Below are 25797 nucleotides of genomic sequence, written 5' to 3' on the forward strand. Positions count from 1 at the left end.
CCCCTCCCCCACAAAAAATAAATAAAAAATAAACAAGTAAATAAATAACTATTTTAACCAGCATGGTGGTGTCAGCTTGCTTCACATATTGAAGTTACAAGAGTATGAAGAATGCTTCATTGCTTACATGGATGATGCAGTGGTGCTATGTGTTATGGAAAATTCATGTAAATCACTGATTCCCATTATGTAGACCGTGGCCCTCTGGTGGACCAAACGTATACTGCAAGTGTACAGTGTACAGAGGTATGTACAGTTTTCTTGATCTATCTATCAGATAGATAGATAGATAGATAGATAGATAGATAGATAGATAGATAGATAGATAGATAGATAGATAGATAGATAGATAGATAGATAGATAGATAGATACTTCAGTTTCTCTTGTATTTGGATTCAACCGAACATTTATGGTCAGATGGGCCTCTGTGGGATTTTCTGCTTTTGAAGTGGGCTGCAGCACTTTGACTTTGAGAATGGCTGATGGAAATTATTCCAGTCTTATTCAGTGACATTAGCTCCCTATGAAAAAAATCACTATGGAATTAAGTCTTAAATCACTTACAAATAGTGACTCCTTGCTGGAACATGTTACTTTCCATGTTTTTTACACTTGTTGTATAAAATCAGGCCCAGGACTCTTGATGTCCATTGTTGGATTTGTTTACTTTTCATAGCAGGCTGTGGTGTGCTGATTAGGAGAAGCATTCATATAGCTGAATCAGTAACTTTGGAGAGCACCTCGGTGTATGCTTTTCTTTTTTTCTCTTTGAAAGGCCTCTTACATTTTCAGTTTCATTCCAAAATTTCCAGAGTAAGCTTTTCATGACTCTTCAGCACTTGCAGTTCATCAGCTCTTCATGTATGGTTACAGTATCTCTTCTGCATTCTCAGTGACTGTCCTCCATAGAGGAAATCAAACCTCTTGTCAGGCTCTATTTGCACTTGAAAGCACTTGAGGTCATATCCTCAAAATGCTTTAAACCACTTATAAGGTGGCAGAAGACTTTTATATTTTTATAATGAACATCTTGAAAACTGACATTATCTTTAGTTAGCTTGGCTCTTAGATTTAAGCCTCTTTCACAGAGGCCATGGAAGTAACCATTAGTTGATATAAGTCATGTCACAAATATATGAACTTTTTTTTTTTTACACATGTAATGCAGCCCTGAACATTTGTAGTATTATCACCGTCGTTAGGTCCCTGTTGTCCTTCTTTCACACCTCAGTAGCTACAGTATGGGTTGTACTTTAAACAACACTTTTGAGAAAGTTGTAGAAGCTTTTTTTCGTCCTCAAAAACACTTTTGCGAGTAATTTATTTTAATTCTTTTTTTTTCTTTTTTTTTTTTGCTTGAGAATAAAACAGCAGAGATTCTGTTTCTCTTAAAGCCTGTTTTTCAACGAGACCACACAAGGACACAATATGTCTTCATACCCAAAGTGGCTCAAACTAGGTGTTATTTACCTTACTTCTGAGGGGTGTACTATCTATGGAGCAAGCTTGACCTAGCCTTCATCAACAAATGTTATCTAGAGATGATGAGTTTAAACTTTATCTGTTAACTTAGGCTGTCTGCGTCAGGCTCACTGTGACACGTGACATTTAACTCTCCATTTGTGCAAACACGGACCTGATTCAGGCAACTGGAGCAAGTCATTTACAGTTTTAGAGATTATAAGAAAAATATAACAGTCAAGGCAAGAGTGCAAACCTACCATAGACGGTATAAAATGGGTGTCAAACATCAGAGGCCAGAATTAACCTGGAAAAGACGACAGTTGAGCGCCCTAAATGTATATTTATAACAAAGTATACTATATACTATAGAGTCTTCTGTATTTTACAATGTGTCTACAATAAAATTAATAAATTAATAAAATAAATGTATTGTATAATTACAATACAATCATTGCAACAAGCTACCAGAACGTTTCCAGACATTTTTACATGTGTATTTCCTACAATTTCCTACAAAAAAGGCCAAAGAGTCGTGCTGACAGCAGCATTTCTTTTTGAAATGGTCCACGTAAGTCCTCAGGTTGAGTGTTTTTACCTTCACCATCTTGAAACGGAACATGACAAGCAGGAGGCATGCCTGACTGTGAAACCTCATGCTCATAGGCCAATTATTAATCCTCAGCTCTGGCTTTTAGAATAACTCTAATTTAGAAAATTGTTTTCTTTGTTTGTTTCTTTTTGTTAAATATGATCTGAAATTAGTGACTGGAGCCATAAACTCATCTGTAAAGTATTTATTGAGGTCAAATCATTTTCTTACAGACTTCTAGAGTTTGCCCCCTACTGGCAGTTAAACAGAACGCAAGTTTAAGGCATTTTCCTTCTGTCTAACCTTTTTAGGCCTGGAATCTAAGTCCATCTTTGATAATGTCCACATGCTACACACAATTCTTATTCTTATAAGTGAATGTATTTATTTCACCACTCTGTTTTAGCAAACCAGCTGAACTGTGCTGGTCCTAAACGCCAAACTTGATATTACAAAGCAAGTTTTATGTTAGCTGGTTTGTCAAATGCAAAAACTCCAGTTAGACATAACGGGTATCACAATGGTGCTCATCAACTTTTTGCTGTTAACCCAGGCTTTGTGCTTCAGGCTCTGTGCATGCTCATATAGAAGAGGTGCTTGACACATCATTTGACAAAATGGCCACAGTGAAGGCCACACACACTCATTTGCGAACACACAGGCTCGTGCGTAGAACTATTTTTTAACCACTAATCAGCCACAGCAGCTGCAGGATTTATCCAACAAAAACAACAATACAGTGCTCTTTTAATACGATATTTACTGTCAATATTTTGACAGGGAGCGTACAATGGTCCGGTGGTATCACATTGTACAGTAATCAGATGATTGGCAGCCTGTTTCCAAGCTGTGCAGCAAACAAACTCTTTCCAGAGGCAGCAGGTTATGTACAGCCAGACTAAACTAAATCTAAGCCCGTGTGATTCACCGCTGCAACAATAGAACATTTTTGTACATTTCCTACTGCCATAAAAAAACACTTTTCAAATATACACAAAGAGAATTTCATCAGGCCAAAGAGATGACATCACCTGTTACATCCTATCATATTGCTTAGGTACTGTTCACATCTTATTAGTTTGTGTGATTGGATACCAAAAGACAGTGTAATGAAAAATTAACTTTCCCAAAACATATTCTAAATCATTTAAGGAGGAGTGTTTACAAATGACAGAATTTACCCTTGATGTTCATCCAAACAAATGTCAACTTTTCAAGGCGTGATATCTTTTTTTTTTTTTTTTTTTGAATTACAGGCGTTTTGTGCACCATCAAATCCAAAACAAAAATTGACTTCAAAAGCAGCTTAATACATTATTTAGATCATGTTTGGCTTTTAGATCCTGTCAGTCTCCATACCAACAGCTCTGTATGTCCTTTCACTCCTCCTTCGTCTGACAGGCAGCCCTGTCTTCTGAGGTGCAAAATCAATCATTCAAAGAGGTGTCAGCCATGTTTTTTTTTGTCTTCTTCTTCTTCATCTTACTTTCATTGCTGTTCAGCCGGCTCCAGGAGATCTTGGTAGATTTCTGATTTCAGAAATCGTGGGTAACAGTCGTTTTCCATCAGGCCATATATCAGTTTCTGCGCCCCGTCGAAGCAATTTGGCCCCGGCTGAGAGATATTTTTACTGATTTCTTCTCTGGTCACAGAGTCAATGTTTATCTAGGTTCAGAAAACAGCAGCTTTTATTTCACCCTTTCTTTCTGAATATATTTTTACATCATGTGTTTAACTGTAAAAGATAAACTGTTTAGTACTGAATAACAGAGAGTGAAAGATTTCCTTTTATTTGAATGTTTTTCTAGTAAAAGTGAGTCAAATCACCTCCAACCGGGGGTGATTTGTAGAGACACAGGTCTGACTTTGTTTACTCCTCAATTCACAAAAGCCATACCTGTCTAGGTGCACCAACTTGGACAAACTCAGTGTATATCCGTTTGGCAGCAATGGTCATTTCTGTCACTCTGGTTATTTTCTTGTACTTTTTGCAGGCCAGCCAGAAAAGAAGGTTCTCGTCACTGTACTCTGTCCTCAAGAAGTCCTCAAACACCAGCTGGCCAGCTGTGCAAAAACAACAAAAGCACTTTGAAATACAGACAGTTTCATTTCAAACCCTGAAGAAGTAAAGACTTGAATTTTTAAGGACCTGTGTGTTCAACTGCTACAGTTTTATAACTTCACAGGTTGGATTTTTTTTCCCTCATCTGTATTACACCACAAAACTCAATCAGTCGCTTCCAGAGCTCAGGTAGCTGACATTTGTGATGCTAACAACTGCATATATAAAACAGTATATCTGGTAACACCCTAAACATACAGTAAAGGCACTTTAGCCTATTATTTGTGAATCATAACATGTCATAGGCCGTTACATGATTATATTTTCTTTTAAAAGTGTCTTATAGTGTTATATAAATTATTCCAAATTGTCTAAATTTGCTAGTGGTTTTGTGTCCATCAAAAAGTCTAGATTTTCAATTCCATAAATTATTAAAAAAAAACAAACCCTTATATTCCTCAAAAGCACGTTTGCTGGAATTATTATTAACTATGTAAGCTGTGGAAAAATTATGCTTAAATCATTGGTTTCACTTGTGCTTACTGATAGTTGTTACTTTGATGTCTTGGAAAAAAAGATTATTGATTAGACAGCTGTTTAAAAAGAAATATATTTGAACCATGGTTTGATTATTGCTGTGTGCTTTCACATTTATGCTATCAAGTGAAGTGTTTTTTCTAAAGGTTCAAAATTGTTCCAAAACAGCGGTGGGGTAGTGGAGGAGGGAGCCACGTAAACTTTCTTGCCTGAGAGTTTTACAAATATCATTTGATTGATAAATACATTGTTCACTACAAATACAGTATGTCACTGTTATCATGGTTTGGGTTCAAATACAGCTGCTGCCAGATGCTGTTTTCTTAGTTACCATGGTGACACAAATTTGAAATGCATCACTACAAATACATGTTGTTCAGAGACAGGAAAAGCGTAATAATTTATGCCCACAAAGACCACAAAATATTTATTTTTTAAAGTTTTTATATGACTGTTTCACAAAATGCCATGAGACCTGACAGAGCCAAAATAGGATCATTTTTAAACCATAACCACATATGGCAAGGTACAAGATAGAAAAAAAAACAGCTTGTTGAATAGTTAAATTAAAAATGATCTTGTTGAACATTACATTACTTTTGGCAGCCTTCCTAATCATGCTGCATCTGTAAGCTACTTTGCAACCCACCTAAACCTCAGCTCATCTATTTCACGCTATTAACTTTATTTTTGACTTCATCAGTGTCATGTCATTGATGACAATTGCTCTCTGTACTGAGTAGGGATGGGTACCGGTTCTGACATAAACGGTAGTAACCAGACCGAAAAGCAGTGCACATTTCGGTGCTTTATTTCGGTGCTTTTTTTTTTTCCTGAGCTGTGATACACTTTAGATTCTAGCCAATCATTTTACGTTTCCGAGGATAGTAGGTGGGTCCAGGTATGTACGTTCTTTTAGAGCAGAGCTACAGATTAAAAATGCCCAAGGCGAAGCGGTCAAAAGTCTGGTTGTACTTCACAGCAAAAGATGCAAACTCAGCAGCCTGCAACAAGTGCTTTAAGCTGATACTGTGATACTGTCAAAGGAGGTAACACCTCAAATCCGATGAAACACCTGGCGATGCATAGCGTTTTTTTTAAAAGCCGAGAAATGTGCCGTATTTGATAGCTTGCTGCGAGACCTCACACCGAGCACATCTACTGCGGGTGTGGTGCCTATTGTCGGAACCAGAATTTGCAACATCCCCAAAAACCCGAAGAGTAGAGTCCTGGCCCCTAGCCCTGTCAGGGTAGCAGAAATGATGACGGATGATGATGGCAGCAGCAGCAGCTTCTCTGCATGAGTAGCTTAATGTTGTTCGTGTGTAATTTACGTTGAGTACGCTAACCACGTTATTAAATTAACGCATGTAAGGTGAACTAGCAAACACAGCTGAACATGAGAGGTTTTTGGACCAATTTTGTGTTCTCCATTCTTTAAGCACCGGTTTGAGCACCGTTTAAGCACCGGCACCGTTTCAAAAGTAGCGGTTTGGCACCGGTATCGGATAAAACCTAAACGATACCCATCCCTAGTACTGAGGGAAGCTACTACTGCTCTCCCGACTGGGGAGGACTCAGAGCAGAACCAAATCGCCAATTATACAAGTCAATGAGTTCTTTTAGACTGAAGGTCTGAAACTTATGCTCTACCATTCCTGGGACTCTATCCACCTCTTTAGATGATCATTTCAGAGTGAATTAGCTTATTAGATGGCTATTTTACATCCATGCGCATCGTCATGATTCATCGCAGTCATTGCGGCTGATTTCAGTGCAAATAAATGAAAGATCCAAGATGGTAGCATGGACGTAAACTTGAAAATAACTTTTTACACTGATTTGAAGGATTCACATATCTAATCTACAGGAAACAGCAGCTCATTTGGACTTTTCTGCTATTTCAATTTCACTGTCTGTCACCAGAAACTTCTACCCTGTGCTCTTCAAAAGAGGCCTCTTTTGTTCACTGTAAACTGCTGTAAGCTCTTGAATCAGGAACAAGTTTTTCTGACGACAGGGACAAAATATTGGGTGAAAGCAAATTTAAACGAATCATTCACTTTCAAATTTATAAAGTATTTTAGGTAAATTTCATGAGAGCAACAAGCCTCCTCTGAAGGTTAAGCAATTCTGTATCTTTCTCTCACATTCTCCTTTCCTCCTAACAGTGCTCGTAAGCTCAAAGAAGGCAGTGAACAAAGAGACGATGCAGAAAACTGCCAGGCATTGTGGTGCATGTCTGGAGGCCCTTTTAACTTCAAAACCTTCAAAAACCGAACCCCGCGTGCTCTGCTTCTGCATCATATAATTGCACACACCAATATTTCTTGTTATCTGCTCCCCACACTCCTTACCTTTGTTATGGGCGTATTCATGGAGCTCTGATGCCAACGCAGGTGTTAAATACTCAGCTCGTCTTAGGGGAGCACAAACAAGCAGCTAACTGCGAGCACCAGTGTTATTCACAGAAATCGCTTTACATAAATCACAGCTGGCGCTCTGACAGTAATTGACAGGAAACAAAACACATCCAGAGGCCGCTTGTTCCCGTCTACAAATCACTCCATATCTGAACTTTCAATCACAACAGAGCTGAGTTAAATTCGCATGAGACGTAAAGGTATATGAATGGCATTAGATTTTTTTTCTTTTCCTTTTTTTTCTGCCCCTGTTTACCTGTTTATCAAACGTGTCATTGCAGTCCTTCAAAGGGAAATGGAGCAAATGGAATGCGAGATGAAATTTATACTCTGGAGGGCAGTCAATCTTGATGCCGAAGACAACAGGCTAAAATATTACAGATGGGCTGAGTTCATTTCAGTGGAGTGATGAGAGACGAAAGGCAGCGTAAAGAGTGAGAAAAAGAAAGAACTTATCTGCCACCTCTGTCATTTTCAAAAAAAGGGCAGGAGTGTGGTCAGGTGATAGCCGCGAGCGGGTGCCGGCTTTATAAATGAATAAGAGTTGGTTGAAATCATCCTATCTACACCGGCAGCTCAGATTACGCTTCTTATCTCGGCCAGTGTCGTCCTCCTTAAATATATCTTCCAAATGGGTTTGATGAACTTGAGAGGAGAATATATCCTCGATCCTCCTAAAGAAGTCCCGAGGGCAATTCACCAAGATTTGCAGGGCCGAGCGGTGCAGAATTGAGAAGGTAGAAAAGAAAAAAGACAGAGAGAGAGGATGAGGAATTGAGAGAGAGCAGCCTTTGACAGGACAATGAGAGGAGTAAGTGGCCTTACTTTTACACTCCAGAAGACGGTCAAATGACTCCCCCCACGCCATCAATGACATCATTAACAGGAGCTCTGCAGAGCAAAATTGAAAAAACTTCATGAAACGTACATCTTGTCAAACAGACAGTGTACATTCTGTACAAAGGACCAGGGCACATTCACGTCAGAGATAAGCTGATAAAAAGTTAAATCCCAAATTGTACCTACTTATTACATTAGATTAACTAATTAACGTTTTATCTCTTAAACGTCACTTTTTAAATTAACTGATATAAATCATTCATATTGTCAGTTTAATAAAACTCCAAATGGGTACCTCATCTTGTCATATTTCCAAGTCTAGAGGATGAAATTAATAACAATGAGTAACATCTTAGCTGATATTGGCTCCTAATTGAATACCAGGTATCAGTACAGTGAATGACTTGATATCTGATGCCAAATATTAGATCAGTCAATGCTTCTCCTGGATGTGAGTTCATTCCTGCCCACAGCAGTGAAAGAAGTATTCAGATATTTTCCTTGCAATTTTTTGCTTTTACGTATCATCACAAAGTATGTCATAAATGCTGACTTCATAATGTAAAAATCATTGGTTTGATTGGTTGTCTATAAAAAAAGGAGTGCATGATTTCATCCCAGAAGGATGGGACCATCAGCTTAATCAAATGATACAGCCATGCGAAAAATGAAGTGCATATTTACTGTTTCCAAAAGGAATTTTGAGGATAAGTGCTGCACCTGATTAAATGATCATCATCAAGTGTGAGCATTTGTATAAAAGCATAAGAACCTGAATGCAGTCTGGAGCAGTCAGATGTGTGTTAACACAATGCCAAAATCTTCCCTGGAGTGGATGGATGCCCCAGAAATTCCCCCAGAGAAATTTATGTTTAGAGGAACTGCAAAAAACCCAAGAGCTGCATCTCAGAGTCAACTGGCCTCAGTTAGCGTGTTAAATATTAAAGTTTATGACAGAGCAATTTGGAAAAAGCTGAACAAGAACAACAACAAGTATAGAAAGTCTATTCTCTCTAACAATAACTTGGCAGCAAAGGTTTGCAAAGCTCCATCTGAATAATCCGCAACCAAATTCTTTGGACAGAGGGACCAAATTGGAAAGGTTTGGTCATAAAGTACAACACCAAATCAAACACAGCATATCAGCACAAATACTTCATTGCAACTGCCGAGTACAGTGGTAGAAGGGTGATGATTTGGGTTTTTTTTATACTACAGGAGCTTGACACCTTACAGTCTTTGAGTTCATCCTGAACTCCTCTTTATACCAAAGTGTTCTAGAGTCAAATAGAAGCCATTGTGCTGACAGCTAAAGTTTGGCAAACGAAAAGAACAATGATCCCATTCAACAGCAGCAAAGCTTTCACAAAATGACTGAAAAACAAAACTACCATGGTACTGCAACAGCCCACTCAAAGTCCAGACGTCAACATGACTGAAACGCTGTGGCAGGATCTTAGAAGAACTGTGCATAAATGAATGCCAACAAACATCAATGAACTGAACCAACGCTGTAAATAAGAGTATGCCAAAATTCCTTTGCAACAACATGAGAGTCTAATAAATTAACTAAAAAAACAAACAAACAAACAATTACTTCAAGTTATTGCTGCCAAATGTTTTTCTACAATGTACAAAAACATAGGGTGTATGTAGTTTTTCACAGAACTGCATAGAGTACTGTGGAAACATTTGAGAGATAGCCACCTGTCATAATAACCACTTTTACGTTAATTGTCCCTGTGGTGTTAACACATTTCACCACAAAGGTCGCAAAGAACCCAGGATGAGCGTATGCTGACTCGTGCACTGCATCCAGAGCCTGAGCTTGCTTGTAGCCTCCATTGACCATGTTTCTACAATGAAAGTCTCTATGGGCTTGTTTTCACCTTCGATTGTGTTTCTGGTTTTGTTTCAAACTTAAACATTAAAAGACTGATCTTGTGTGTTCTGATTAGCATAGAGATTTTTGTCAATGTGTGGGATTATAGCCCAAGGTTTATATTTCTAACTGACAATGCATTTCAACTCATGTTACACAGTGAGGCAAATGTAATGTAACCAGTTGGGTAACAAATAACTCCATTGAGAAATAATACAACATGATGTATTAAAAAAATAATATTGAGTAATGCTTCTCCTTCAGAAGATTCCTGAATAAGATGTAAAATGTCTTCAAAAAAATATCTATAGAAGTTCAGTTGCCTTTTTCTGACTAGCAACCCCAGCACTTCTTAAAGGAGGGTGAACAGAACAGTTCACTCAGAGGCAGGATAAAAGTCTGTACCTCAGTTTTAATTGAGTGTTTAGGTCAGTTGACAGAAAGAGCAGGAAAGAGTCAAAAGTCCAAAAATGCAAAAACTCCAAAGGAACCCCCCACTTTGCTGTAACTAAAATTGCAAAATTTAAGAGTCGTAAGCACACTGCCCACTAGAGGACAATGGGCTATCAGGCCACCCTCATAAAGTCTGTTGCTGATTGGTTGGTCAGGGACAACACACCAGTGATTTGCTGGAGGTTATGTTGTAGCTGTGGCAGTGCTCACCCTGTTCGTCCTTGCACAAAGGAGCAGATATTGGTCCTGCTGATGGATTAAGGACTTTCTATGGCCCTGTCCAGCTCTCCTAGATGAACTGCTTGTCTCTTGGAATCTCCTCCATGCTCTTGAGACTGTGCTGAGAGACACAGCAAACCTTCTAGCAATGGAACATATTGGTGTGCTATGCTGGAGATGTTGGATTACTCCAGATATTGCTTGATGCTGCCAGTATTGACCAGCCAAATACAAAACGACCCCAAAACAGTCAAAAAAGATGAGGAGGGGGACAGTGTCAGTGACCATTCTTTTTTGGGAGGTTGTCTCATTGCTGTGCCCTTAGTGCACCCGTTATTAATTTCATGAACACCAAAGCAGCTGAAACTGATTAACAATAACCTCAATCAATCAACCAGATTAATATCCCAGAAGTTTAACTGACTTGATACAATACTCATTAAAAAGTGCTGCTTTAAATTTTCAGAGCAGGGTATATTGACACATTGGATAGTTCACTGGTGAGGAAAAAGTGTGATAGTACACAAAGGGAGGAAGCAGAACTAGGAACAAAAGGACCGGGTTCATGCAGAAGCATTACTTTTATGAGAATACTTGTTTAGCCATTAGGTTACTCCCTACAAAACAGTTTTTAGGCTCTCCTAGATCCAAATTTGATGATGAAAAGCAGATAATATCATAATAGTCTTTTAAAATATCAATATAAAATGATACAAATGCAGGAAAATTATCAATACTGCAGTTTGGAAACAACAGTAACTAAATATCTTACACATGAGCTGCTAACATTATGCAGATGGCAGTTAGACAGCTGTGGGGACTGGGGGTACTAGCATGGACTGAAAAGCCTGTAAGTTTAATTGTAACTCATCTACAGTGAGTTAGATTTATGTCAGAAATCTGTTTTTTATGGCAAACCAGCAGCATCCTCTTGCCATTAATACACTTGTTCAGAGATTCTAAATTAGATGAAACTTTAATGATTCTTGTGGGCAAACTGGGTCGTTGCAGCAGCAGGGAACCAGATGAGAATAAGTCAGAGCGGTAAATGTTATTCAAGGAATTAAAGCAAGTGAACACGCTCAAAAGTAGAGCAAATAAATAAAAAAAATCAGCGACAGACTCACAGGATCAAATACTTGGCAAGACCTAGTCACGCTATCTGACATTCGGATGACATAAGAGCTGCTTTACAGATAATGTCAATGACAGATATAAATATTGATTGCAAGCAGGCAGGTACAGTAGCTTAGGGAAACGTGTGCTATTTATATCTGTGACAGCTCCTCAGGATTCTGTTAGGTACTATTTTTTTAATGCAACCTCCTGTATATTCCCACAGGCTCTTCTAACTACAACATACATATTCATAACCCGGGGTGGGCTTTCAATTACTTGCTGAATTATATAAGGCTTAGAACTATTTAAAGTAAGTGATCTAAGGGAGCACTAATAGGAACAAACAGGAAAAATGGCCAAGATCTGACGGGAGGAATATGACGCACTGATGATAGCAAAGGTTTCACTTTTTATGCTCTTAAACTAGTCTGACAGTACAAAGTGGTAGAGCAAGGACTAAAGCGTCCAAGCTTTTAAGCGTAAAAGAAGACTTTATTCTACCTGTGTTAAAGAAATGTTCCAATAAATACTTGAAGATGAGCCTGCTTGAATGTTTTTGATACTGTTGTTACTGAGTTTCTCAGAAGTAAAGATGATATTAGAGCCACATATGCTCCCATCCAGATTTGATATCCTTTTAATGGAAGCTGTTGCATACAGTATTTTGGCAAGACAGTGCTAAACCCCATACTGGAGTTATTAAGAGGGCATGGCTTTGTTGTAAAAGTGTCCAGGTACTGAGCTGGCTGCAGTCCAGACCTGTTTAGTCAGACCTGACTGGGCACATCATGGAACGGAAAATATGACAATGAAGATCCAGGACTGTTGAGGAGCTGGAATCCTACATCAGACCAGAGCAGGACAACATTCCTCTCTCAGAAATCAGCATGCAACGCAGTGAAATCGCCACCAAATTTAAAGTGAGCTGTTGTTTGTTATCAACAAGTAACATGTCCAACCTAAAACATCTGATATGTTTTATATATTCTCCTGTTCTCTAAGTAAAATCAAGATTTATGAGATTTAAAAATCATTTCATTCTGTTATTTACATTTTACACAGTACCCCACCTTTTTGGAATTGTGGCTTTTTGCTTTAGCTTGTGCTAAATTGGCTGATGCTTAACAGTTCAGGTTGGAACTTTTGTATGTATAAAGCTAAATAGATCTCATTTAACAATTTCAAGTCACCAGGTGGCCAATTACAGTTAGGCCTTCTATTTCTGTAGGACTAATATTTGAGACTGGAGTATAAAAATAAAAACTGAAAATGAACTGAGAAAATAACAAAGGAAAGTGCTGAGAGGAGCAGGTGCAGCAGAGAAGAAGCTGCTGGTGTGTCTGAAGCCACTGGAAGACAGCGCTCCAGAGAGGGTACGCTTTAAACACTGCTCTGCCCTGCTTCTTTATAAGATACACACTCAGAAATGTGCACATCATAGATGAATGTCCTGTGTCTGAGATTCAGAGGGTGCCTGGCAACCAGAGCTGTGAGCTTTTTTGGGGACAGTTTTTAGAGCCTCAGTTATGGGCATCATAATTTCTTTAACAGTGCTTGAGAATAATTTTCCCATATGCTAGGCTATAGAGAGCTGTCAGTGTGGAGAAATATAGAAATCAAGAACACTTCCTCATGTCAGTGGATTTTTTTCTGTCTCTAGGATGTCATTAAGTCAGCAGCATCAGCCTGACACTGTAAGCCAAGCATTAGTACCTGGTGCAAGACTGCTCCAGGCAGCAGAGTCCAGCCTGCTGTGGCAAGCCAACATTGCAGAGTTAGTGTCACACACTTTTCTGCTGTGACAGCTGCCCAAATGACTGAGCATAACAGACAGATGCTGGAGACTTGTGTTGCTTGCAAACTAGCAGATTTCCCCCATATTTTTCTATCAGATTCTAGTTAACAGATTAACATCTGCTTTTGCTCAATTCTATGAAACATTTAGCTGCAAATTAATGCCCTGATGAAGGTAAGCATATGAACTAGAGAACCTTTTCTTCTTTTAAATTAAATTAGGTTAATTCCGTTCCATTCAAATAAGTGAAAAATGTAAGGGAAGACCACGCCGCCTTGTCCTTTAATGTGCATTAAGGTTGACTCGATAAGGGGAAAATCCTGGAAACCATTTTTTGATATGATGGGAAAGATTTTGACCCCATCGTTCAACAACAGAAGAAATAACGACAAAGTCAAATGCTGACAAAGTTGACTTGTTAATTAACAACTAATTTCCCCTATGAAAAGTAACTTTTTTACAAAGTAAGTATTTAGGACTCACTATAAAAGGTGCATTTGTTTTAGAAATTATTTTGATCATCACGAATCGTGAAGATAACACATTTTAAAACCTACTAATAAACAAAGGATACAAGAAACAACACAATACCTGGAATCTCAATGATTTAATTATTGTGGAAGAGCAGTATGGAAAATGCAAAAGAGACACACACACACAAAAAACCCCACAGATCACTCACTCACAGTCTGCATTTCTTTGCATCCTTAGCTCTGCTTTTCAGGCCTGAGGTCTGTCTGATTGCACTGCTGTGCTCTAGATGTTACTATTTATTTACTCAGATTAGTTCTCCAAACTCTGAACCCTCTGCTCAGTTCAGCTACAGTTCCCCGGCTGCCGTGCACAGACAGCAACCTGACGGATTCTCTACATGTCCATAATCTGCTCTGTCATGGCTTAATATCCCATCTCTGACCTGTAGTTATTCTTCTTTTATCTAACTATCATTGCTAGTCTTTATTATGATGTAGTATAGTGTTATGAATGTTAACTACTTCAGCTGTTAGTGAGGGGAGGCACTGTGTCCCTGTGTCTGGAGCCGTGCAGTGTAAAGCTGTGTGTTAGCTGGAGGAGGCAAAGACAGACCTGCTTGTGTTGATATTGATGCTAAACATCCAGAAGAAGAAGAGACGAGAGATGAGGGTGGAGGTGGGTCTCAAAGTAGCTTGCAGATGCATATAGCACATCCAATATGAGAAGCTGTCTTTACTTTTTCAAACCCTTTTGCTTTTTTATGGTGTTGACAAGATGCTGAAGGAAGAAAATGCCATATAAGAGATTAATAGGAAGGTGCAAACTGACAGCTTTGGCACATATTTCTGTTAGATAATTGTGTAAAAAGCTCACTTGTCCAAGCACTGTTGCTCTAAATCATTCAATTCCTAAAATTATTCATAACAAAACAAAACTCAGTCTAAGGCTGTGACATCTTTAAGTTCTGTTTGCAGTTTCATGACCATTATCAAGCAGGTCTTCAGAAGTACAGGACAAGGCATCAGAAGAAAGGCTATCCTAATGCAGGCACTCAGTTTTTGGAGTGCATCATATAGAACAGAGAGCACATTCAGCTCAAAGTATTCTCGCTCGTCTTTGGCCCTTTTTCATGTTTTCTTTGGGAGGGAAAGAGTGAAGGGAAAGAGAGCTGCAGGCATACTGAGAAACACAAAGGAAGAAAGTTCCAATAAAAACGGCACAGATCACAGGAGCCCCATCAGAAATACTTGTTCTCCAACTCGCAGACAAGAGAAAACCATCCGCAAAACACATTCCAGTTTTATTTTAGCAACATGTTTTCTGTATGGGCGAGATCAGAGAAAGTCAGTCATTACCGAAGAACAAAGCAGACCGGAGGGGAAGTAAAACAGTGAGAATATTCAACAGTACCAAAAAGCTCACTGACAGACAACCTCTTTGTCTTGAAGCGTGAAGCCAATTTGAAGCTCATACTTACAACATGTGTTTTCTGTTGCCGAAAAGTATTTTTCTGCCGTTGTGCAGATAAGTGTCCTCCTTGTCGGGCTTCTCTTTCTTCCTCTGACTTACTTTACAGGTACAAGTCTGTGCATGTTGAGCTGCGCTACAGGCGTTCCCAGGGTTGACAGAAATGTCACTTTTCACTCGTCAGTTTTTAACTTAAACAGAAGCGAAGCCACAGGACTTTGGCACCAAAAGCCCACATTTTGTTGCTTTCCACAGATGTGTTTCTCAAGCTAGCGTTTATAGACATTTAGAAATGTGAATCATTTAAACTGAGAAAGAAAGATAGACCTCAAGCAAATCATTAGTTCCTAACTCCTCCCTGCTGCTGCATACCTGTTTGGCTAAGATTTTGGCCCTTCGAGACTGCCATGCAACCGATGTGAGAAATCTGTTGATTTAACAATAAAGCGCAAACATTTTCTTTGCTCATACTAAAAAATGGCTAAGATAATCATTAATGCTATTTAGTGAGATGAACATGTCCTCACTATTTGTAGCAGTAGGTGTTACGCTTTTCAGTGACCCAGTAAAATTTGCTTTATGTATTTTCTCATGGAAGCAATTGTGAAACTGTCAGAAGAACACTGGCCAAATTCAGAAATAGGAAACAGGAGGTCTGAGAGTTTGTGAGCCACAATTGGATATAGAAAATTGTACAAATGAGCCAGTATAATAGAAAGGGATCAGCATTAAGGCCTTAGGCAAAGGAGGGACACTAATGACAGCAGTAAATATCATTCCTAGTTGTTTAGGAATGGTTAAAATAAAAAGAAACCCAGAAGGTAATGCTTTAAGTGCATTTGCTGTCTGACAAAATGGCAAATTTCACAATGTGTGAGTATAATTACTGTAGATCTGTGTGACTAGTTGTTGCTATAGCAACATAATATTCAACCAAAAAAAGCAACAAAAACAGCAATCACTGCTAGTGACAGAATATCATACACTTTTCCTTTTTTTGCAGTATTTTGTAATACTTTGAATCCACTTTGTTATTTTATTGGTATCAACTGTGAGTTGTTCTTATAGGAGAGCTGATTTTGCTGATTTGTTGATTAAGGATTTAATTCAGGAGACACTCTCTTGATTGGACCTAAATGTTATAAAAGAAGTAAAATGGTTTTGAAGCCCATCAATGTCAGATGCCGTCTGATTGTAAAGGGGCTGCAGTTGGCACCAGTAACGGCCTTAATTTGGGTCAAGGATCGCCCAGTGTCTTGACGGACAGCCAATTGGACCCTAGAGCTCAGTGCTGGTGAAATATTTTGGGGTCTTCTACTTGACTTTTTTGTTCCATAACCATCAGGATCATTTAAGAAATTCCAAATGACTGTCTTACTGCCTCCCACCTGAGCAGCGATGGTGTGCTGCGAGAGACCCTGCTTATGCAGTTCAACAACCCGACCATGTTCAAAAGGGGAAAGTTTTTTGCCTTTACCATCAGAACGTCATGACAGTGTGACTACCTGACAGAAAATGACAATGAATCCACATTTTTGCACAGATGTGACCTTTTAAAGACACGTCTTAAAGTTTTGATCAGCTGTAAATCAGCCTGTTTCAGTTTAAGAGTTTTCAATAAATTGCATGCTCAAAACAAATGTTTTGTCTCACTCCCATTTCTTCTTGTTGCATGTTGAAGCTCTACTTGGACCCTTTTTAAGATCCAACCATGCAAAATCTGATTTTTTGCCATTTTTCAAGTGGTCTTAAGCTTTTGATCTGGACTGTATAATTGGTGTGTCACTCAAACTACAGGCAACCTGCTAACAAACAAAACAATCACAAAGAGGTTTTCACTGCAGAGCTCCGGACCTCGTGCACTGTGGTGCTACATGCCAACTGCTCAAGTAATACACATTCTTATGACTGGTGGTTACTGGGAGGGTAACTGACCAGTCTTTAGGCCTGCATGACTGGGACTTTACCAGTTGATTTCACCGGCTAACAAGTAGATTTGCTGCCTAATATTCACTCAACAGGAATGAAAGCCAGTCCTAGATGAAACTTAAACCAGTGTTCTGGTTGAAAGTTGGGCAGTTTTTTACTTTCACCATGGAAACACTCCTAAGTAAGAATGTGTACATGAGTTGTTTGAGTTATCCTCCTTTATGTTTCATCCTGAACAACTAATTGGGCAGCCCAGTGTTTGTATATTTGCAAATCCACGCTGCCTCCGCAACGTTCCTGTGTTGCGACTGTCTAATCAGCATGCCTTTGTTTGTGAGTGGCCTCCTACACTTTTAATTATTCACTATATTATCCCCATCATCCATTCTCCTGACCTTCAAACCTAACTTACTTTCTGGCTGACAAAACTTTACTGAATGTTTGCACTGAGCGTGAAAGTACAAATTTATTTCTTAAATGGCTGTGAGTTAGTTAAATGTCACTCTGCCTTTACTGACTCAACCTCGTTTTATGATTTAGGCAGCTAACTATGCTGTAGGTGTGTTCTTACAGGCTTGTCACCTCATAACTATCGCGGTCTCTTTCCCTTGCATGAAGCAGGCATCTGTATAGGGAATAGGAAGCTCGTTGACCCAGTTCACTCTGAAACATCAAACTCCTTGGAGAAAACCATTGGCAGAAAGAGGCAGATGCTGAAGTATCAGGCAGAGGTTGGGGTGTAATGTCCTCATCTAACACGGAGAGAGAAAGACATGGAGAGGGATGGGGCAATGAAAATGACTGATGGCAGCACAAATGGCAGAGCTGTGATCAGTAGGAAAGAAGTGGAGAGGAAAAGAAGGGAAACGGGGGACAGCGCTGACAGCTGAGCGGGTCTACCTGTCCGCCCATCTCTCGTTTTCTGTCTTGATTTGCAAGTCCTCGATGGGACGCTTGCCGGGGCCAACCCGGAGAACAAGAACAGATGTCATAAAACACCGCTGCGACTGGGATTTGCATCTGTAATGACCTCACTGGAGATGCTGCGAGTATGACGTTCCCACCGCAAACCTGTCACATACGCACTCTGAGCAGTTTTCATCCCTGTATCTGCCAACCTATCACTATCACCGTGATGGAAAACTGCTTTTTCTTTTTGCCTTTCCCACCATTGTACATATCGCTTGCCTTTTCCTCATGGCCCACAGTCTTTGTCTTAAGTTTACTTGTAAAATCTTATGCAACATCATTTTTGAAATATAATTTTATACATATAAACTTGGTCAACACACTCTGCAGGTATAAGTGAAAAAGATTGCCAAGCAGGTTTACAAATCCGGTCTATACCGGACTGATAATGTTTACGCTTTAAGGTTGCTGAGCAAGTTCAGTGTGTGGAGATCAAAGGTTCAAATAAAGAGCAACAGAGTGATTTTCCAAGCCTGGCTGACAATGAGATGAGATGGAGTGGTTATATTTAAGAGTGACCCAGATGCAGCTGTATCTCCAGCTCCACTTTGTAAATCTACAATAAGCATATTACCTCAGACACTTCTGAGGAGGCAGAGTGGATTTCAGACATTAACACAGGTCACTGTGGCTGTTTTTCTATATTATTTTCATAGTATGGCATGATGACACCAGGTGTTATGTGTTATTGCCTGGTTTATGATTGGCTTATAAACTACGCCTGTTTCACATGGACGGTTCTTGTAAAGTTGATGTTTATACTTATATGCCATACTCTAGACTTATATAAATATTTTTACTATAAAGTTAAAATGGACAGTTATATAGTGCTGGTTTTAAAGAACATATAGAGAGCCCAATTGGCAATGGTATAATTCATTAACCGTAAACACTGAGACTAGCTTGTGTTCAGATTTACTCCTCTTTTAGTTTCACTCTTATTTATATGTTATACATTGCTTGGTAAGACTCGGGTTCTAAAAGTAATAATTTATATTAAAAATGAGTTAGTCTCACAACCGCCACATCAAGTGCAAGTTACATGTATTCATTCTGTCCGATTATAATTGCGAATGCCTTTTACATTTCAAAAAATCATTTATTTATCACTTAAATTGTAGAAAAAGTGATTCGTAAATATAAACATTTAATCATATGTTGACAATAGGATGATTTTATAATAAATTAAATTAGCTAAAAATTTGATCGTTGTTATAAAGTGTTATGTTCATGTTGGTACATTCTAGATTTTCATGCAGTACTACCACTACTACAACTGTAGCTTGCCTCCACCAGTGTGTGAATGTGAGAGTGAATGAATAGTAGAATTATAAAGCGCTTTGAGGGCTCCGAAAAGCGCTGTATAAATGCAATCCATTATTATTATTATTATTACTATGAATAATAATAATGGTAATAATGGTGATTTTGTCCCAAGGTGACATTGGTACATCTCCATGTTTCACATTAACAAAATTGAAAGCTAGCAGGTGAATACAGAACTACATGTAGCTGCTTGAGAGCAAGATATAGTCCCCCAGACTGAAACATAGAAAAAAGAGACAGAGGGTTGAGTGAATGCTACTGTTAGTCTCTGCCTGCTGCATGTGTAAATATGCAACTTCTTGCTATCATGTGCCTCTTTTAAAGATAGTAATACATCAGTCTTGTATGTACAAATTCTTTTGTTACACCAAAGCAATCAGATAATCATTGATTCCACTCAAAGTCCAGGCCAGTGTAATGCAAATTATGTCTACTGACTACAATTAAGAACAACTAACATGCCGTACTCTGGGATTCAGTGAAATAAAAGCCCTCGCCCTAAGTAGATAACCTTGGCTTAATTAAATGAAACAAGACGCTTCTGTGAAATGTATTTCAATTACGTTAAACTCCAGTACATTATTTTATATTTTACAAAACACAAATAAATGTCTATATTTAAAGCTTTCACTTACTGGTGACGTCTTTCTTGCCCAGACAACACAAACAACTGTTTTGACTATGTATGAGCTGCTGAAGGACAGGTCTCTCATGCTTGCTCACAGGGCACATATTGAACAATGGGAATATAACAGTTTTGCATGGAGAGAACATCTGCTTAGAATTTATTCATCAAGGTCCGTCCTAAATAACCCACCTTTGCTTATAAGAGCCAGGTAATTGAACTGTACATACCCATATTCATTTGCATAAACCATTAACGTAAGATGCCAGTAATTTGGTAGATGAAGGCCACGGGAGGCCCACATCCAGCCTAATAACACCCTTGGATCACAACAAGCTATTTAAAACTACATACACAGGTAATTTAACTTTGGTATCCAGCGTGCAAAAGTCTTGAGCCACACCTCATGCCTTTTTATTTTGTTGGAAAATGGGTGGAAAGATTTATTGAAGCATGTACAAGAAAATGTAGTTTATACAATAAAAAACAGAGTTTCTGGATCAAAATCTGACGGCACTTTTATGTTTTAATAATTCTATGAATTTTCAAAGAGTCCCAACCCCACTGCCTCAAATGTAGCCCCAAATCAAGACAGAGCCTCAACTGTGTTTACAGGATGGACACACTTACAGAGGTATTACTGTTATACCTCTCCCCTGACCCTCTCTGTACATATTGACTGTGAGTTTAACCAAAAATTTCAAATTAGCATTCATCACCGACTTGTTGCTGCTGATTTTCTATTCAGTTTTCTATTCAGTTCTTGTGTAATTTCCTCCCTGTTTCACTTCCTGAAGATGGTTTCTTGACAGCCACATATCCATTGAGACTATTTCCAAGGAGGCTTCAGTGAACAGTAGATGGATTAACTGAAAGGCCAGATGTATCCCTCAAATGTCCTGTGTCAGGTGTTTCTGGATTTCTGTTTTGTAAGGACAAGGCTTTCAGATACCGTTCACCTGCTGTAGATACTTTTGTAAGCCTGCCACTTTTTCTTTTGTCATCCACTTGTCCAGTTTCCTGAAATTTTTAGAGATACAATTTAAAATTGGTTCTTTTGTCTGCTGCTATGTGTAGACATAACCCTGTCAGGTGCCTTTTTTACGCTTGAATGATTTATAGGTCAAGAACTATTGCTCAAGATCATAGAAACAACAGGAAAGTCTGGCTCCATGGAAGCAACCTTTAAAGAAACCTTTTTGCACAGTCCTCTTATTGGCACATTTGCTTTAAAGCAAAAGCAAACATTTGAAATGATTTGGACTTCTTCTTCTTCTTCTTCTTCTTTTTTTTTTTTTTACATTATTTACACCCAAATCCACGAGACAATCAGGGAGACCAGAAAAACTCCTTTTCAGATATATTTAGAAATAAATACAAATACAAAACACTGTGTTTATTTTAAGAATGCCATTAAGAACAACAGAAATAGACATGAAGATGTAGGAAATGCTGCTGTATTATAATTAACAGAAATGCCTTCAGAATGAGGAGGCTATAACTCTATTATTTTAAACAGAACTGTCGCATGAAGCTGTTGCAGCTTATGCTGCAGTATAAATAACACAGACAAATGATGTTTCTGGGAACAGCTAATGGCATCATGCTCATCAGTAGTGCACAGTATAACCACATGTAATAATGTTTAATTGCTTGATGTGACTGTAAATAACTGCGAAAGGCCAAAATACATCACTGGCTGGAGGTTGTATTTCCTGGAGTGTTAGAGGATTTTTTTATGTCAGGGCATGAAGTTCTGTTTTACTAAGTTAACAGTGGGTTTCCAAGTTTGTGGCAGCAGTTTGGAAAAGTGCATTTTGTGTTTTAACAAGACATCATCCCGAGCTCCAGTCTGTCTTCATGAAGAAGCTGCCAATCCGGGATAGTGTCGAAGAACTTGACTCCACTGCTTACAGTCTCGACCTCACTCTATTCAACACCTTTGGGATAAACAGGGATGCTGGCTGCGAGCCGAGTCTGGCCTCGCTAATGCTCTTTTGACTGAATAGCAGAAAATCCTTGGAGTCGACGAAGACGTTTTCGTCAACGCTGGGCGAAAAGTCCTCTCAGGAATGCTGTTATGGCAGAATCATGTTGCAAATGCGAGCTGTTTAACAATGAAACGTAGGACGAATGCTCAGGTGTGTGCATAGCTTTGCACAGTATCTGCCTTTTGACAAAGTTTGAGCTCAGGTGAAGTCAGGGAGATGGAAAAATGGAGGCAGAGGCTGGGGAAATGAATTCAAAATCTGCATAAGTGAACAATTTAATTGTAATTAACTTCTCTTAGAACATAAATGGTCTGGGATTTTAATTTCTAATCAATTTAATCTCCCTCTGTATCTGTCTCGCACTTGTTGTCCCTCTGATTACAGATGGAGAGCAACACAGAGAGTTGATTAGCCTTCCTCACCCCTGTTTGGCTGTGTCACCCCTATTCTCTAATTACATTACGTTTGACAGAATGCTCACGGGGCACGGCCTATCCAGAGCGCTGTTGGAAATACACGCGGCTTTGGGTGTGATGTAAAAAAGTCAAGACAGTGACAAAAACAGGAAGCAACACACAGATAGGAAAAAATATAATTTCTCTGTTTGTGCGTCTGGAGGGGAGAATCTCGTTGCCGCAGGCCATGAAAGTACATCTCAGAAGCCCTCACAGCCTACAAAGGTTTATTTATTTTTTTGCCTATTTTAATGCAATTCTGCTGTGAAGCGATAAATAACACCCATGCGGAGCATTAAAAGATGGTATAACAGAACTATTGCAGCTGCTGTGAGGATCAGGAGTGAAAACCTGAGTTGCAGGTAGGGTAAATAAAGCTCTCTGCTGGTGTTGACGCTTTTATATCTTTTTTTTTTTTATGTTTCCTATGGTGTTTTGTAGATGGTACAATACAGCTCCACTGTGGGGAGCTGTGTCTCTGCGTCTGCTCTGTCTCGCTCTGGCTTCCTTTCTGTCTTCCCCTCTGCCTGTCTGTCTCTCTGGCACATGGCATCATATGCAGTGGCTGTGGGCCGTTGTTCCTCATGTTAAAAGCTCAGCTGGGAAGTCTGAATCCCTCGGACTAATGCTCTGTGGCCTCGGCGTTTCACAGCTCTGTAGCTTGGAGTGACCATTTGGGCGAGGGAAGCGTGCACGTGTGTGTGGCACATGTGTCTGTTTGGGTGTTTTGCTCTTTGCGTGTGCTAATTCTTTAATTTACATTCATCATGCAGAGAGATGAGACAGCTGTCAAAGTGAATCTGAAATGCACATGTGTGTGTGCATGGCGGTAGTTAGGCTATGTGTGGTGGGAGTAATCTCTCTGTTGGTCTTCATGCATATGTAATTATCCTCTTCTCTGTAGGCAGAGTTTGCATTAGTATGAAAAAGGTGCTTAACTCCAAATTAGTGACTGCATGGCAGGTAGCTTTTATGGGCAAGAGGTGTTTTTGTCTTGTTTACGAAGATGAATGGTCAAATACAAATACAAGACCAACTATTAATGGAATCTCATTTGCAAGCACACCTCTCTGCGGGACAGCCGAAATGAGTTATTCTTTTTCTTAACATTTTTGCAGTTGCCTGTGATTTATTATCCTTCTCACATTGACAAACAAACTCACCTGAGTTCTTTAACATCATGTTTCCTTATAACAGCTATGTTTATAACACTTCAGCATCATTATTCAATCTGATAATAAGAAGACATGCCAAGGAGGTGAACGAATTAAACGATCACGGCACAGGATCTAACGAGGTTTCAGTATTCTAGCGATTTAGCAGACAGGGAGAGTCGAAGATAACCTGAGTGAGTCTGAAGGTTGTTAGTCCTTAGGGGTGAGACAAACCTTTGGGGTCCCACACCTAGCTCTAGTTGTACTGCCACATGGGGGGCAGTGTCAAAAATATGTGCAACAAACTTCTTCTAATATGGGCTCCATTTGTTTGTGATTGTGTTGATGTGTTCCCTGAGCTAATCACCTGCCTTGGAGAACACCAAGGGGAAATATGATGGGGAAATAATGCCTTTGTAGACGAGTAAAACCAAGTGTTAAAAAAATCATCTCAGCTTTTTTGTCTTTGATGTTTTGTATGTTTTTGTTTTTTAACCAATCAGCACTTCACCTACACTGAACATAAACGCCATTGAGTGAAACGCTATTGTCTTCTCGGAGAACTGCATGCAGGTTTCCCCAGCTGCTGCACTGGTTTCTTCCTTTAGTCCTTCTCTTTGTCTCCAATGAGCTTTGTAACTTGGGGCAGGTGGGGATGCAGGTGAATCAATCTTGTTAATATTCGGGCAAAGCTCCACAAAAACATGCCGCTAAAGTCCCCATAGTGCAACAGATCTGACTGCCTCTGATGCAATGGCATAGATCAAGGGTGCTGAGCATGCAGCCAGCTAGCTAAAGGGTCAAATCTCTCCCACTGGATGGATTTGTAAAGTGTGACAATCAAAACAAAGTTATTATTAATTACCATAAACTCCAATATATATTTCATTTTCCAATGAATGGAAAATGGAAGACATGCTGAAAACAGTATCACAACACAGACTGAAAATCTATTTAAAAAAATGAAAATGTATTTTTAGACATCACTAAGATGTATAAATAAAAAAATTAAATAATATTTTTGCTTAGTTCAGCTGGATTCAAACAGCAATGAATATCACTTCAGGAAGTAAGAGACACATTCTACAGCTAGCAGTTCAATATTCAGGCCAAAGAAATTTTTTCACAGTAACGTATCCAGGATGTCACCACTTGTCAATCATTTCTTTGCAGTTGCTCCAAGTTTCTTACCGCTTAGTTTAACATGCCAGTCGCCCCCCAAAAAAGTCCCGAAGCCAGGTATGTTCATGCTGTGGTCAGAAGTGTCACTATGGCAACACTCAGTGATGCGCATCAGGCAACATTGACTTTGACGGTCTTAATCAACACACCAAGTTTGTCCATATTATTTTCCAAACACCTCATTGTTTGAGCACCTCTAGCACTGAAATCCAATTCCTCTGTAGTTTCTCTGGGATTACACGACTCACTCGGGGTAGTAGATCTGGAGTCCGGCAGAGCAGTCCGGCCCATTCCACATCAAATTCGGCTCAGTTTATGGTCTCGATTGCCTGATTCGACTCTTATTTATTACAACATCCCGCCAATTTTTTAATGATGGTCCTGTTTAGAATAAAACAAAAGTTGTACTTCAGAGTTTACCTACTTTTGCATTGAAGAGCTGCTACTGTATGAATGTGCATTGTCCTCATTTTCCAACATAACCCATGCTCTGGTTTCATTCACACAATTTTAGGTGTGCAGAGAATTTGAAACAGGGTTCCTGTTACATAAAAATGTACCGTCTCGAACCTGTGTCTGAAAACTGTAGTAGCAAAGTAACACTACAATAATTTGAAACTTTGAAGCAGCTCCATCAGATGCAGATGCATATTTTGGGGGGGCGTTTCAGCAGATAGCTCACTTCCTGGTCCATCGATCCATTCTTCAAAAAAGCTGATTAATGTATGTAGCCAAGTGAACTAATACTACGCACTTCGGGATCAATTCATTGAAGGTGTGCATGCCCCAAATCTTCGGCATGAACTACGTAGGCTCACTAGGGACAAGCCTGAGTGTAGTC

General features: G+C 39.2%; 1 protein-coding gene across 2 annotated transcripts; it reads right to left on the reverse strand.

Annotated features, from left to right (window-relative positions):
- Positions 1-2103: 2103 nt before the first annotated feature.
- LOC146555120 (regulator of G protein signaling 8-like) lies at positions 2104-15434 on the reverse strand. Of its 2 annotated transcripts, XM_085252955.1 has the most exons (5): positions 15336-15434; positions 14471-14635; positions 7902-7967; positions 3952-4118; positions 2104-3719 (listed from the first exon to the last, which is right to left on the reverse strand). In XM_085252955.1, the coding sequence occupies exons 3-5, from the start codon at positions 7954-7956 to the stop codon at positions 3543-3545; spliced, it is 399 nt and encodes a 132-aa protein (XP_085109081.1). In that variant the 5' UTR covers positions 7957-7967; positions 14471-14635; positions 15336-15434; the 3' UTR covers positions 2104-3542. The 2 variants fall into 2 exon arrangements, with proteins under 2 accessions (XP_085109081.1, XP_085109080.1); XM_085252954.1 differs by lacking the exon at positions 14471-14635 and having other exon boundaries at positions 15336-15415.
- Between the last annotated feature and the right edge of the window lie 10363 nt (positions 15435-25797).

Source organism: Mchenga conophoros, linkage group LG17, assembly GCF_057382185.1.
Source record: "Mchenga conophoros isolate Kocher_MC1m ecotype Shallow Benthic linkage group LG17, M_conophoros_male_GT1.1, whole genome shotgun sequence".
Classification (NCBI taxonomy): domain Eukaryota; kingdom Metazoa; phylum Chordata; class Actinopteri; order Cichliformes; family Cichlidae; genus Mchenga; species Mchenga conophoros.